The sequence below is a fragment of the Panthera uncia genome, chromosome D2 (assembly GCF_023721935.1).
Source record: "Panthera uncia isolate 11264 chromosome D2, Puncia_PCG_1.0, whole genome shotgun sequence".
NCBI lineage: Eukaryota > Metazoa > Chordata > Mammalia > Carnivora > Felidae > Panthera > Panthera uncia.
Window position 1 is genome coordinate 46,144,413 of NC_064818.1, and position 16,716 is coordinate 46,161,128.

The window sequence follows — 16,716 nt, forward strand, 5'->3', positions numbered from 1 at the left end:
TACCCTCTAGTTCCATCCATCTTGTTGCAAATGTCAAGATTTCATTCCTTTTGATTGCCAAGTAATACTCCGTTGTATATATATATATACCTACCATATCTTCTTTATCCATTTATCTGTTGATGGACATTTGGGCTCTTTCCATACTTTGACTATTGTCAGTAGTGTGGCTATAAACATTGGGGTGCATGTGCCCCTTCAAATCAGCATTTTTGTATCCTTTGGATAAATACCTAGTAGTCCAGTTGCTAGGTTGTAGGGTAGTTCTATTTTTAATTTTTTGAGGAATCTTCATATTATTTTCCAGAGTGGCTGCACCTGTTTGCATTCCCATCAGCAGTGCAAAAGAGTTCCTCTTTCTTCACATCCTCGCCAACATCTGTTGCCCGAGTTGTTAACTTTTAGCCATTCTGAAAGGTGTGAGGTGGTATCTCATTGTGGTTTGATTTGTAGTTCCCTGATGATGAGTGATGTTGAGCATCTTTTCATGTGTAGTTAGGTTTATTCTTAGGTATCGTCTTGGTTTTGGTACAGTTGTAAATGGGATTGATTTCTTGATTTCTTTTTCTGCTTCTTTGTTATTGGTGTATAGAAATGCAACAGATTTCTGCATGTTGATTTTATATCCTGCAACATTGCTGAATATTTACCTTTTCAGTTGCTCTTTATTCTTTCCTGCGATTACATGCTTCCTTCAAGGATTATTTTCCTTCTGAATCATTTCTTTTAGTACTTCTTTTCATTTAGTAAAGGTTTCTAACAGTGGATTCTCTCAGCATTTGTCTGAATACTTATTTTACCTTTTGTGTTTTGAAAAATGTTCAGTCTTTCAGAAATGTGGTAAGAGTAGCACAGCAGACCTGCATAGGCACTTTAGCTTGACCCATTAATTAACATTTTTTCACATTTGCTTTCTCCCTATTTTTTCACCATTCCATTTGGGAATTAGTTGCAGATATCATTTCCCCCTAAATACTTCATTCTGCATATATCTCTGCAGAACAAGGGTCTTCTCCTACATAACCACAATACAGTTACCATACACATGATTTATCATTGATACACATTCTGTCATCTATATTCTAATTTCTCTTTGTCCCAGTGGAATATCCTCAGTTTGAATTTGTCTGATTGTTTCATCATGATTGGATGCAGGTTAAACATTGTTGGCAGGAATATTACTTATATGATGCATTCTTCTCAGTGCAAAACATCAGGAGGCACATGTCAGTTTGCAGTAATTTTACTTTTTTTAAAGAAAATTTGCAATTTTAGTTGATATTCCCCTTTTATCCAAGAGTTGTTTAATAGCATTTAGAAAAATTCTTGGTGAGAGAAGCTTTTTGCTTTGTCATTGTTTTTGATTTCTAGTTTTATTGAAATTAAAAACAATGATTTTATGGAAATCAGATAATGTTGCTTATATTTCTACTTAATAAAACCTGATTATTTGTGATCTAATATCACTCTGCATGAATATTCCATGTATACTTCAGAAGATGATTCATTCTCTATCATCAGGGTAAAAGTTTGATAGATAACTATAAGATTGACCTTGTTGGTCAGTTGTTTGGATTCCCCATTTCCTTTGTTTTGGTCAGCTTAATGTTTCTTTGATAAAAATAATGATACCTGAAAGTCCATTATTGGTGGACGTTGGTGTATTTCCTTTTTCATCTTCCATAGTTTTTTGCTTTAAGAAGGTACTTGTGTTACTGTTTCATAAACTTTTATTTTATTTATTAAAAAAAGGTTTTTTAATGTTTATTTTTGAGTGAGAGAGAAAAAGAGACAGAGTACAAGTGGGGGAGGGGCAGAGAGCAAGAGAGAGACAGACAGACAGACAAACAGAAAGACAGAATCGAAGCAGGCTCCAGGCTCCAACCCGTCAGCACAGAGCCCAATGCAGAGCTTGAACTCAACGACCTCGAGATCATGACCTGAGCAGAATTTGGACGCTTAACTGACTGAGCCACCCAGGCGCCCCTACACGGTTACATTTTAATTATACTGCTTACTGCAGCTGTTATAAAGTGTTCCATCCCTTTCAGCTTAAATTTTCCTTGCCAGATATCAGGCCCATAACCCTTGATAACTTACTGTCTTCATTTACTTGGTATACCTTTTCCCATGTCTTTTAGAATTCACTTATAGGCACACTTTTTTTTTCTCCAAGTAATCTCTACCCTCATTGTGGGATTCAGACTCACAACCTCAAGATTAAGAGCTTACCCTCGTTAGATGTAGAGATTACATAAAAATAAAATCTTTAAAAATTTTAAAAATCAAATAAAGTTAACTTTTATTTAAAAAAAATTTTTTTTTAACGTTTATTTATTTTTTTTGAGACAGAGAGAGACAGAGCATGAACGGGGGAGGGTCAGAGAGAGGGAGACACAGAGTCTGAAACAGGCTTCAGGCTCTGAGCTGTCAGCACAGAGCCTGATGCGGGGCTCAAACTCACGGACTGCGAAATCATGACCTGAGCCGAAGTCGGCTGCTTAACCAACTGAGCCACCCAGGTGCCCCAAAGTTAACTTTTAAATTGCTTTTTGGTGTATCTTTTATATACATTATAGAGTTGGCTTTTTGCTTTGTGAACCAGTTTGAAATTTAAAAAAGTAGGTAACTTAATCACATTTATATTTAGCAGTATGACTTTCATATATGGTCTCAAATGTCTTATTTTGATATATTTACAGTATTCTAATGGTCTCTTTTCTTTTGTGTATGTATGGATATGTGTGTGTATGAGTGTGTACTTTTTGGTACTTCAGAAGCCTTTTGTTCTATTGTTTAACTTTATTAAAAAAATTTTTTTTAATGTTTATTTATTATTTTTTTTTGAGGGAGAGAGAGACAGAGACAGAGCATGGGCAGGGAAGGGGCAGGGGCAGAGACAGAGGGAAACACAGAATCCAAAGCAGGCTCTAGGCTCTGAGCTGTTAGCACAGAGCCCAATGCGGAGCTTGAACTCACGAACTCTGAGATCATGACCTGGGCCAAAGTCAGGCACTTAACCAACTGAGCCACCCAGGTGCCCCATCTATTGTTTAACTTTAGATTAATATTTATTATCATGTCCTTTATCTGCTTTTTCCTTACTTAACCTTCTACTCTTTTATTTTCCATTTTTGAGAGATATCTTTTGACTCTTACTTATTACTTATAATCAATGAACTTATTTTGCTTTCTTTTTTTTTTAAATTTTTTTTAACGTTTATTTATTTTTGAGACAGAGAGAGACAGAGCATGAACGGGGGAGGGTCAGAGAGAGAGAGAGAGAGAGAGGGAGACACAGAATCTGAAACAGGCTCCAGGCTGTGAGCTGTCAGCACAGAGCCCGACGCAGGGCTTGAACTCACAGACCACGAGATCATGACCTGAGCCGAAGTCGGCCAGTTAACCGACTGAGCCACCCAGGCGCCCCTTATTTTGCTTTCTTTATCTCTCCATTAACTTTTTTTTTTAAATTGAAATATAGTTGACACACAATGTTACATTAGTTTCAGGTGTATGGCATAGTGTTTGCACAGCTCTGTATATTCTGCTGTTATGCTCACCACAAGTGCAGCTACCATCTGTCACCCCAGAACGCTATTGACTGTATTCCCTATGCTGTACCTTTTATCCTCCTGACTGAGTCATTCTGGAAACCTGTATCTCCCACTCCTCTTCATCCCCTTTTGCCTATCCCCCTACCTCTCTCCCTCTGGCAAATGCCAGTTTGGTCTCTAAATTTATGGATCTGTTTCTGCTTTTTCTGTTAGTTTTATTTTTTAAATTCCATATGTAAGTAAATCATGTTGTATTTCACTTTTTCTGACTTAGTTTACTTAGCATGATACCTCAAAGTCTATGTGTATTGTCACAAATGACAAGATTTCATTCTTTTTATGCCCGAGTAATATTCCGTTATACATACATCGCACATTTTCTTTATCCATTTATCTATTGATGGGCATTTAGGTTGCTACTTTATCCTTCCATTTTTAAATTTATCCATAACATCATAAATTGTTGTGATACTTTTATTAAAACTTACTATATTGAGGACCCCTAGACCACTCTACAGTTTGATGATTTGGTAGGAAGACTCACAGGACCAGCATATAGTTGGATTCATGGATAAGATTTATTACGGCAAGAGGGTACAAAGTAAAATCATCAAAGGGGAAAGGCTTATGGCTCAAGTCCAGAGAAAACCAAGCACAAGCTTCCCAGAATCCCGTTCCCAGTGGAGTCTCATAGGACATGCTTTATCCCTCTGTCAATGAGCTGTGTCAGTACATATGGAATATTATTGTCTGCCAGGGAACGTTATTAGAGAGTCTGTGCCCAGGGGTTTTATTTGGGGCAGTTCATGTAGGCACCCTCTGTCTAGGATGTACCAGTACCAAAAGGCCAGACACCCAGAAGGAAAGCCAGTGTTTAGCATAAACCATAGTGCTTGCACAAACAAGTTAGGCACCTTTTCTGCTAGGGTGGTGGGAACCCTCTTGAAATACAAGTTCCCAGAAGCTAGCCAAGGGCCATCCTGGAAGGCAGGCCTTTTCAAGGATAGCAGTGTAGGCCTGTTAACTCTTTTCTGTAGTACCTATGTAGCTGACACTTACTCATCTTACTAGGAAAAATTGTTGGGGACCTAAAATAGGTGAGTAACATCATATCTAGTATACTCAGTGAATTTTCTTCTCAGCAAAACTCTGGAAAATAATCAGTAGTGAGGAAGATAAATAAAATTATTTTTAATATTTTCAGAAAATTATACTCCGTGGAGGAAGAGAGCAAAATTCATCTCAGTTTTAAACTTCAGATTTTAATCTTTTAAGACGTTTTAGATTGAGGTAATCAAAATGCCAGTGCTGCAGTAAATGACATTTTCCTCCTTCATTAATTTTTGTTAATGGGTAGACAAAAATGACTGTAAGGAATTATATATTCACTCTTTTTTTTAGCCTAAGAAAGCTGTCAAGGTAAAACCTCGTCCACCTATAGCTCCTCGACCTTCTGGTAGTTCCACGGCAGCTGCTCGCCACAGATTGTTAAGGGTTCTCCCCCACATTGGGCAGTCTTGTTTACCTTCTGCTGGGAATGCATGTCTACCTGAAACTTCCAGCAATGCTGTTTCAAGTTTGGCAACTGTGCCCCCCACTGATAGACCCATATCATCTATTGCTAGCGATTTTCTTAAGGAAGAGGATAACTGGGAGATGAACGCACTGTCTCATTCCAATGGTAGCATCAAACTACCACCTCGGATACCCCATACCGAGTTGGAAAATGACAAGGAGCTTGCTGATTCTGTTCTCCATCTTGGATCATTCCTGCCTAGGTGGACGAAACACTTTTCAGGAAATTTGTCATCCAATAAAGAGGATGACACTACCTTATTTCCAACTTCAGAAGAATGTGTTACTGAAGAATCACTTCCACCTGAAGTGGGTTCATTTGCTTTATTTACAGAAGGAAACACCGATGAACAGAGCATTGGCTTAGAAGGCACACAGAAGGTAAATCCAGAGTTCTTACTCTGTAATGATGATAAAGGGTTGAAAGCTGCAGAACAGCATCTTAAACATGTTGCAAGAATATTGAGCAGTGAATCAGTAGAAACTACAGTTCTCGACCACCATGAATTAAGTCCTCACAAGAATAGACTCTTGTCACCTCTTCGCTGTTCTACACCAATGTCACTCCATAATTCTCTGGTGAAACCACAGAGACAGTCCAAATGTTTTGAGTCTGGGAATCTCCAGTCTTCTGCTTCACAAAATGTGCTTCGGTCGCTAGATGTTCGAAATATAACTGATTCTTCTTTCTCTAGGACTACTCGCTTTCGTGCTGTTAAAGTTGATTCACCTGGGAAAAGAGCTGATATTATTTCTAAAGTTGAGGCTCGGGATATCACAGAAATGGCAAACAAGGCTTCCAAAGAGCCTGTTGGTTGTGTAAATAATATAGGTTTTCTTGCTTCGCTGGGCCGGAGTGCAAGCAGAGATAGCTTACAGAGCATGCGTGGGGCAGGCAGGATTCGGACCTCTGGAATGGGGCTGTCTACAAGTCTCCAGCATTCTCAGGAAGAAAGCTTTAGGAAAAATTCTCCCCTGTTAGAACCTACAGATTTTTTTCTAGTAAGTATTTGTTTGCAATATGTTCTACTAGTTAACCTTGTAGTTACTCATCATATTACATGTTTGTTTTTTGTTTACTTAAGGGAGGAGGCTGAAGGTTGAATTCTTTTTATAAGTTTCTCTTAAAATGTTAATCTAGTTTGTAGAAATCTTTTTGATAGTTGAATTTTAAATAAGGTGTTAGCCCTAAATTGAGAATTGTAATTTGAAAAATAATTTTGTGTCAACAATTTATCATCTATTTTTAACACTAAATATTTTTTAAAAATTTTAATGTTTATTTATTTTGAGAGAGAGAGAGAGAGAGAGAGAGAGAGAGAGAGACTAAGCATAAGTGGGGGAGAGGCAGAGGGAGAGAGACACAGAATCTAAAACAGGCTTCACGCTCTGAGCTGTCAGCACAGAGCCCAACGTGGGGCTTGAACTCACAAACTGTGAGATCATAACCTGAGCCGAAGTTGGACACTTAACTGACTGAGCCACCCAGGTGCCCCTAACGCTAAATATTTTTAATTTTTTCCATATAAGAACTTTTATTTACACCATCAAATTTTCTTCTCTTAAAGAAAAATACGTACAGTATTGCTGCATGTGAGAATCAGATGTCAAATTAATTTAATTAAATGAAAGCCCAACAGCAGTTCCATAATAAAATACAAGTATTTCATGTTTAGTGATCTTTTCTTCTGTTCTCCATTAACTTACCTCTGTAGATGTTTTGTGTTTTGATTATAGTCTGCCCATGGCATTGGAATGAATGGAAATAACACAGCAGCAGGGAAAAGAGTAGGTAAGCTACAGATAATTGTGAAAATATAAGCCTAACAATCACTTCATTATGCATACTGTTTTTTTCAGAGAGAAATAAGAGGAAGGTTCTTTGTGGTATGTATGGAGTAAACTCTCCCTAAACTTTGTTCCACTGAGGAAAATGGCTATTAGAACTGACTGTAGAACATACTTGAAGAATAAAACAAAAATTGAAATTGAGGTCTCTGTTGCCTGGGGAAAGATATAGTCTAAGTGAAAAGACAGGAAGGATGAAGAATTAATGTGTAATTCCACAACCCTCTGTCACTGGCCACTCTAGAGCCATGCTGGGCTGCTGGTTGGGTTTCGAAAGAGTATCCTAGAGAGGTGTTTCTTGACATCATAATCCAATATGAAGGAGAGTAGGAAGAGCTCCTTTTGATGAACTAATTATTTCTGGATAAAAGAAAAAGACGGTCCTTGAATCAGCCCTTTCCAAAGCACAGTAGCAGAAGTAGCTGCAACATTGGCACTCCTTTCTGCCAATAACACCTTAAAGGTGCATTGGCCAGTCCTAATCTCCAAGGAAGCCATTATGATCATCATCTTTTGAAATTTTAGACTCAGACTAGGGGTGGGAGCTCATTACCAAAGATGTACCACCTTTCTAGCCTCAGGGTTCTAAAGGATACTTTATATGAAAGTATATAAAACTGATGTCACAACCAATGTAATATATATTATGGTTATCACATGAGTTTTATGCCTTTAAAGAGTACTTAGGGTTTATTTTTCACTTCTACATAAGGCCCAGAGTTTTAAAGTCTTAATATATCCATGTTTTTTCAATTTTTTAATTGTGGTAAAATATACATAACATAAAATTTACCGTCTTAACCATTTTTAAGTGTATAACTCAATGCCATTATATAAAACATTCACATTGTTGGGCAACCATCACCACCATCCATCTCCAGAATTCTTTTTATCTTGAAAACTTGTACCCATTTTTAAGTCCTCATCCCCCCGCCCCGCTCACCCCAGCCTCTAGCAGCCATGATTCTATTTTCTGTCTAATTCTCATTCCTTGAAGTACCTCATATAAGTGGAATCATACAGCATTTGTTTTTTTGTGTGTACCTGACTTCACTTAGCACTGTGTCCCCAAGGTTCATCCATATTGTAGCATGTGTCAGAGTTTCCATACTTTTTAAGACTGAATAATATTTCATTGTATGTATATACAGCATTTTGCTTATCCATGTATCTGTGGATGGAGACTTGTGTTGCTTCCACATTTCAGCTCTTGTGAATACTGCTGTTATGAACATGGGTGCCCCAATATCTCTTTGAGACCCTGCTTTTCATTTTTTTGAGTATATACTCAGAAGTGGAATTGCTGGCTCACATGTTTATTCAATTTTTAATTTTTTGAGTAACTGCCATACAGTTTTCCATAGTGGCTGCACTATTTTACATTACCACCAACAGTGTATTAGGTTTCCAGTTTCTCCATATTCTTACCAATACTTGTTATCTTCTGTTTTGCTTGTTTGTTTGTTTTTGATAATTGACATCCCAATAGGTATGAGGTAGTATCTCACTGTGGTTTTGGTTTGCATTTCCCTGATGATTAGTGATGTTGAGTATATTTTTATGTGCTTAGCCTTTTGTACATCTTCGGAGAAATGTCTGTTCAAATATGTTGCCCATTTTTAAATTGGGTTGTTTCATTTTTTATTGCTGAGTTTTAGGTGTTCTCATTCTGGATACTGGTCTCTTTATCAGATATGTGATTGGCAAATATTTTCTTCTAAATATTTCTCCCTTTTTTATTCTACTGATAGTGTCTTTTGATGCACAATAGTTTTTAATTTTCATGCAGTCCATGTTGTTGGTGTTTTCCTTTGTTGCCTGTGCCTATGGTATTGTGTCCAATAAATCATTGCCAAGTCCAACTTCATGAAGTTTTCCTCCTATATTTTACTCTAAGAGTTTTATGTATGTCTTCCAGGTAGGTCTTTGATACATTTTGAATTAATTTTTTAATGTATATATTTTTGTATATATGGTGTAATATAAGGGTCCAACTTTATTCTTTTTCATGTGTATATCCAGTTTTCCCAGTGCCATTCATTATGTGTATATCCAGTTTTCCCAGTGCCATTCGTTAAAAAGACTGTCCTTTCCCCATTGTCTTGGGTATCCTTGTCAAAAATCATTTCATCCTATATGTGAGGGTTTATTTCTGGGTTCTTTATTGCCTGTCTTTATGCCAATACCACACACTATAATTTATCTACTTTTTTTTTTTTTTTCAACGTTTTTTATTTATTTTTGGGACAGAGAGAGACAGAGCATGAACGGGGGAGGGGCAGAGAGAGAGGGAGACACAGAATCGGAAACAGGCTCCAGGCTCCGAGCCATCAGCCCAGAGCCTGACGCGGGGCTCGAACTCACGGACCGCGAGATCGTGACCTGGCTGAAGTCGGACACTTAACCGACTGCGCCACCCAGGCGCCCCTAATTTATCTACTTTTAACTCTAATTTGAGCTTCTGTGCTTTTTCATTTCTCTTCTCACCCTTCCTCTGAAATAGTTGATGCTGTGGTCACCAAAGATAACCACAATTTCAATCCAGTGGATGCTTCTGTATCCTCACCTTGTTTGATTCTTGTGGGCCTCCTTCTTGAAATAGTTTCTTTTCCTTTGTTTCTCTCTGTTTCATTTCTTTCTTTCTTTCTTTCTTTCTTCTTCTTCTTCTTCTTCTTCTTCTTCTTCTTCTTCTTCTTCTTCTTCTTTTATTCTGGGCTATCATATTGCTGTAGAGTTTTGTTTTTGTTTCATTTTGTTAAACCTGATTTTCTTTTTCTTTACTTGTTTTACCAGCCCTCTGCTTGTCCCCAGGTATACATTCTTTTGGTTAATTTTGTTTAAGTCAAGCCATCAACTACTGCCTGCAGTGATGATTACCCAAACAAGGGCCATGTAACTTGCTGCCATTTCCTTTCAGTAATAACTGTATCATTCTGAATGTCCTTGAAGAGTCCATGAGAGTTTTGGTATACATTTTATTTAATTAATTTGTTAAATTCTTCCACTGGTTTTCTTTGCTTTTTACTATAGGGTCTCCCTTGGAAATCTTACCCATCCTCATAGTTCCAGTTATCATTTTTAGACATATGATTACCAAATTTTAGACATATGATTTTAGACATATGATTGCACCTGGAAATGAAATAGAGGTTGAAATAGAGCATTTTATTTTATTTTATTTTATTTTATTTTATTTTATTTTATTTATTTTTAAATTTATTTATTTGAGTTCAAGTTAGTTAACATACAGTGTAATATTGGTTTCTGGAGTAGAACCCAGTGATTCAAACTTACGTATAACACCCAGTTCTCATCCCAACAAGTGCCCTCCTTAATGCACATCACCCATTTAGAATTTTTAGAAGCAATTGCACCTGTGAATGGGTCTAGTGCTTCATTCAGAGTGGGTATGATGTGGTAAGTGACAGAAAACAACTCTGGAAAGTTGGAAAGGTATCATATTGGACATACAAACCCTGAATGCCAGTCTGAAGAATAGTAGCAAACCTATATATTAGTGATGGGTCCTGACTTGGAGTAGGTAACTAATAAATGGTTTTCTCCGGTAGGTAGAAGCACGTATAGAAACTATTCTTGTAGGAGAAGACTGCAGTTGTGTGTCTGTGCCAACTCGTACTGTGTCTTGTGTTTCTGCACATTCAAAAAGAGTTCTTGAATGAAAAAAGTTTGGGAAACATTGAGTTAAGCAGTTCCAAGGAAAGAAAAAAGGAAAATATGACTACACTGAACTAATTAAATAATTATCATTAGATTATTCCATTGAGGAAGAATATCCTAAACCTGAATTTCGAAGATAATTACAATCAGATGAGCTTCCAGAAGATATCTGGTATTATATGCCTTTCCTCTGTGACCTGTGCAAATGCTTATTTTCGTTTTTTAAGAAGTGGAAAGTACCCCATCACCTTTGTTCTTGATAACTCTTAAGTGCACTTGAAGAAGAAAGTGCTAATTGAGTTGGTGCCAGGGCACCACTGGGAATCATTCACTTAGTTGTTTTCAATTTTGTTTCTACCATTAGGAGTCATTCAGTTAGTTTCCAATTTGGGGCAAGATCTAGGAAATGGGAAGGTATTTCAGACTGGTAATAAAGCTGACTTAAAGTTACTGGGTTTGTATATCCAGCATCCTTTCTGGGTGGCAAAAGGCATAGCACCAATTCATTGTAATTCCAGTTTTTTGAACCCTTGAAGGATCTTCAAAGACTTTTAGCTGCCATATAAACATTAAGCCGAGGTCTCTCAAACCTTTTTTAAATAGTGGAGAATAGGCACCAGTACCACCTAGACCCAGCATTTTTCTTCTCATTCCTTCCCCTTGTTCTGTTTTCTTTGTTTGCCTTTTGCTTCTTGGCCTTTTAGTGCCACCAAGCACCATGTGCTTGTACTGTTATTATAACAACTGTGGATGGTGACTTTGAGCCTCTCTGCTTGAGTCAGGTTTGTTGGAATTTTGCTCAGTTGTAAGAGAATTTCACCTAGTAGTTAAAGAAATTGATTTAATTATTCTTATGTAATAACAGATATGCTGTTTTTTAAACATAAAATCATTACAGTAGTACAAAATTCAGTAACTATTTTTTGGAAAGGTAGTACTGTGAAATTGAGCAGTGCACCATGTTAGTCACTATTGATAATATGGTATTTTATATAATTACAACATTTAAAAATTTCAGGATGCTTTTTACATGTGAGAACTGAATTGACCTTAAAACACTTAGAAACATAAGGGAGAAAACCACGTTATGTTATCTTAAAAATGGGGGTGCCTAGGTAGCTCAGTTGGTTAAGCATCCGATTTCATCTCAGGTCATGAACTCATGGTTCGTGGGTTTGAGTCCCGCGTCGGGCTCTGTGCTGACAACTCTAGAGCCTGGAGCCTGCTTCGGATCCTGTGTCTCCCTGTCTCTCTGCTCTTCCCCACTTGTGCTCTGTCTCTCTCTGTCTCTCAAAAATGAATAAATGTTAAAAAAATTTTTTTTAAAGAACAAATTGGAGTTTTGAAAGAATAAATAACTTGCCTGTGGTTTGACAACTGTAATTTCAATGATGTAATCAGGACTAAAAGACCAGTTTCTTGATACTCTGGTGCTCCTTCTTGGCGTAAAAGAATAGGGTGTTTGTATTACATATACATTGTTTCTCAGAGGCCTGATAAGGATGATTTTGAACCAGACTTTTTCTTAATTCTCTGTCAAGGTTTGGTGTACTTTACAATTACTGATTGCCCTTAGAAATAATCAGAAAAATACTGGTGTGTACAGAAGCCCTAAAAATGTAAGTCTCAGTCAGTAGAAACCCACCTCATCTTTAAAAATATAACAGTTCTACTGTATCCTTACTTGTAGATTTTGTAGATAATTTTGGATATAAATATAGCACAAATTAATTTTTTATGGCCAAGAAATTTGTTGTGATGGGGTTGTGTTTTGTGTTTTGCTTAATACTATTTCACATTTAACATTTTATGCCTGTAGTAATCAAGGTGTCCTTTCATTAATCAGGAGAATGTACTCATCACCTCCCACCCGTGAAAGCCCCAGTTCAAACAAAGAAGAAAGCAGCAAAGCATTGTTTTCTCTGTGGAAAGAAAACTGGACTGGCTACTAGCTACGAATGCAGGCAGGTTGGCTGACTGGAAAAGCTGAGATGCTTTTTTTGTGGTGACCCAGCATGGAGATACAATATAAAACCTTCTTTAAATTGGCTATTCGTAACATCATTAAGATGATGTTCAGATGGTAGCCCTTATTTGAGCTCCTAAGTGGCTGAAGTAAGGGCGAAGTAGACAGCTCATGAGTTTATAAATCATGAGATCCTCTCCTGCCCTCCAAGTTGGGAGATTTAAACCAGTGGCAGAGTGTACTTTGTCTTATGATAGATATGTGTGGTTTTTGTTTGAATGCAACTTGGAAGAATCCCTCCTCCAAGGTTCTTTTTTAAATTGAACAACAACAAAAAAATTTAAAGTAAATGTACTATTAATTTTAATGATTATATGGTACAGTTTTATTTCAAAACAGAGGAATAATCTATTCACAAAAAGTAATGAATTTTCTCATAATTATTTCTTTCATTAGCATTGATTAATATCAATCAATCACTCTGGGGATCGTGTCTGCCCTTAGTTTGAGTCCAGGCATTAAAAACAACTGCTGCTTTTTAGAGTGCATTATGTTCAGATAGAAACAGTTCATCTTGTTGCGAGAAACATTTTAAAAATCCTTTTATGACATAGTTAGGTTTTACGTAATTTTTTTTTGAGACCGAATTTGTTAGAAATTCAGTTCTCCCAGGTTTACTAGATACAAGAGAAATGGTAGATATATCTATCAGCTTTTGCAATTTTACCATTTCATAAAAATCTATATCCTGTTTCATTTCATAATAGATCCTTTATTTTAAACTTTCATATTCATGGACAGTTAATTCTCTTTGGGGGGCACTTGTGCTGGTTTATGAGTGCAAGGGAAATGTCAGTGCTGAAAATTGCTAAAGAGAACCACAGGGCTCCTGTTGGATACTGGAAGTCAAGCTCTCATCTCCCAAGGAGATGAGCCTCTCTAAAATGTGACTATTCACATGAACTTTTTTGTGCTTTAGATGTGGAAACAACTTCTGTGCATCTCATCGTTATGCAGAAACTCACGGCTGCACCTATGATTACAAGAGTGCAGGGAGGAGATACTTACAGGAGGCAAATCCTGTGGTTAACGCACCCAAACTTCCAAAAATCTAGCTCTTGCTCTGCGCCTGGGAATTGTATTACAGTGACAGAAGAAATACTGTTCAGACTGCATTATATCTGTTCGACTCCAAAAGATTTGCCAAATGAAAAAAGCATACGGTGCTCACTGTTGGAGAAAGAATGCTACTATATTTGACGTCTTTATTCTTTGGTCAATCAAATGTTTTAAAAGTAGTTTTAAAAACTTTAAACTATAATGATTTAACTTTGTTACTGCATGTCTTGTGTTAAGTATTTTATATTTGACATTGCAATTTTACTAGACAAGTCTTCAAAAGATGCACTTTAGGAAGTTATCACTGACTATGTAAACCAGCTTCCACAGTGTACAGAAATGTGCCGTCACGTAATGGCTCTACTCAAATCCACCACTTTTTTGAGGGGGGTGGGTGGGTGGTGGAGATTTTTTTTTTTTAAATCCCATGTGAAAATTTATTGAATTTACTAACAAGTTCCTTTTATTTCAAACTACTTTTTATAAAAACATTTCATTTCCCAGTGTAGTTTTAACACACATATTTCTTCCATATTCAGATTGGCATTCAGATATGTATCCATTCATAAAACACATCATGTTAAACATACTATATATTTCTTAAAAGATACTTTTTTGAATGGCAGTTTTACAATAGAAGGCGTCTCACTTGTTGCCATTAAATATAGAATCCACCTTTTCACTTTTTGAAAAATGGCTATATTTAAAACAAAATCTCATATTTTGGTTTGTTTTTCTTATATGTTGAGTGCTATTACCAGGAAAAATTCAAATAAATATTCAATTTCATTATGAGTTTGATTATTTGATTATGTACAATACTTTTTTCTTTTATAAAGACCTAAAAAAATGTTTTTTTATGTTTATCTTTGAGAGAAAGAGAGAGCACGAGCAGGGGAGGGGTAGAGAGCAAGGCAGACAGAGAATCTGAAGCAGGCTCCAGGCTCTGAGCTATCAGCACAGAGCCCGACCCGGGGCTTGAACTCATGAGCAGTGAGATCATGACCCGAGCCGAAGTTGGACACTCAACCAACTGAGCTACCCAGGTGCCCTAAGACTTTTTTAAAGAAAACTATTAAATAAATCAATAATTTATTCTACTTGGAAAAAGTGACTCTTAAGAATAAAGGTATTCGTTTAAGGTATAAGGGCCCTGCTCCCCAGATGTAACCAATACACTGTTCAAACTTTTGGGAGTTCACTTGCTTCATGGAAGCTTAGTTGAATCTGATCCTGAACCCTGGTAAACAGCTGGCAGGCAACCCAGATAGACTTTGCAACTCTAGCCCAACCCCAGTGGGATCTGAAGTGGTTCCAGAAAGCTAATTTAGGGTGCTCGACAGGGTTTCTTTCTCCATGCAAAGCTGAATGAACTAGACATTACCTCCATACTCCCAATTTTTATTAGTATGCTAGTCTGCTGAGACTGCCCTACCAAAGTATGCTTAGACTGGGTGGCTTAAACAACAGAAATTAATTTTCTCACAGTTTCTAGAGGCTGGAAGTCCCAGATCAAGGTTCCTCAGGGTGGTTTCCTGGTAAGATTGCTTCTTCCTGGCTTTTGGAGGGGTGTCTTCTCATTGTGTGCCTTTCCTTGGTGTGCAGACACGTGGAGCTCTCTGGTGTCTCTTCTTTTAAGGACACTAATCCTATGGGATCAGGGCCCCACTCATATGACTTCCCTTAATCTCAATTACTTCCTTAAATCCAGATACAGCCATACTGGGGGTTAAGGTTTAACATACGAATTTGGAGGGCACATACATTTAGTCCATACAGTCCATTCTTTTTAGTTATATCACTTATCTGAAATTCACCTACTCCTCTGCAGTTACCCTAGTCCATATTACCATAGGCTTCACCTGACCTATTGTAACTGCTGCCTAACTAGACTTCTTGAATTAGTTCTGTGGTCCTTTATATGATCCCATATTCTACACTTCAACTGTAGTGAGCTTGAAAAAATTGAGCATATCAATGCTTGAAATATATCAGTAACTTCTTCTTTTCTTAGATTAAAATGACCCAAATTCTTAATCATTCTTCCTAGTAAGGCCCCTGTGATCTGGCCCCCATCAATTTCTCCAGCCTCAAATTGCACTCTTTCTCCCAACTTTCTGGAATTTGCCCACAATGACTTTCTTTTAGTTTTCTCAGCCAGTTTCTCCTTAATGACTACTGGTTTTTCAGATGCTGACTCCATCACTACTTTTGGAAGAAAGCCTTCCCTCATGTATTCTTGTCTAGTACCCTTCCTCATCCTACCATATACTTTTCCTTCATGGAACCTGCCACAGTATCATTTTGACTTTGAATTGCACAAGATGGCAAGTCCATTGGAGCATCTGTTAGGTGTCAAGCACCATTGTTAAGTGCTGTAGATGTAGTGCTCCACTAAACATCCCTGCTTTTATTGCATGCTTACATTCTAGGGGAAAAATAAATACAAGAATATTCCAGATGGAGTATCAGCATGTTAGGATGCTGTATTCATTTACTAGTGCTACCATAACAAAGTACCACAGACTGGGGGGCTTACACAACAGATCTATTTTCTCACAATTCTGGAGGCTAGAAGTCAGAGATCCAGGAGTTGGCAGGGTCGGTTTCTTCTGAGAATGTCTTCGGTTTGCAGATAGCCAGCCACCTTCTCCCTGTGACATCACATGCTCTTCCCTCTATGCACAGCTGTGTTCTAGTCTCTTCTTATGTGGACACCAATCTTACTGGATCAGGACCACCCTAATGACCTTATCTTGCGGGCACACAGCACAGCAGATGAGTAATGGAAACAGGAAAGTTTGTTAAAGCGGAAACTGTATGATGAGATATGAGAGCCGGCAAGGTAGAGAGCTATGTGCTCTGAGGGTTGGGTTTATTGACAGTTCTTAACTAGGGGGCGGAATCGTTGTTACTTTGGGTGAGAAGCAGAGTTTCTCACTTTTTCTTTCTAATTTGGTCATGGGTTTCCTG

General features: G+C 37.4%; 1 protein-coding gene across 6 annotated transcripts in view; it reads left to right on the plus strand.

Moving 5' to 3' along the window:
• The window catches only part of ZFAND4 (zinc finger AN1-type containing 4), an 88,643-nt gene extending 74,111 nt beyond the window's left edge, over positions 1 to 14,532 (plus strand). For 5 of the 6 annotated variants that reach the window (XM_049645378.1, XM_049645376.1, XM_049645377.1 and 2 more), the window contains 4 exons: positions 4,959 to 6,134; positions 6,870 to 6,924; positions 12,505 to 12,622; positions 13,604 to 14,532. In XM_049645378.1, the coding sequence (XP_049501335.1) occupies positions 4,959 to 6,134; positions 6,870 to 6,924; positions 12,505 to 12,622; positions 13,604 to 13,739 (1,485 nt within the window). In that variant the 3' untranslated portion in view covers positions 13,740 to 14,532. Of the gene's footprint in view, positions 1 to 4,958; positions 6,135 to 6,847; positions 6,925 to 12,504; positions 12,623 to 13,603 lie in introns of those variants that run through there. The other variant, XM_049645380.1, reaches the window with a different exon arrangement.
• The last annotated feature ends 2,184 nt before the right edge of the window (positions 14,533 to 16,716 follow it).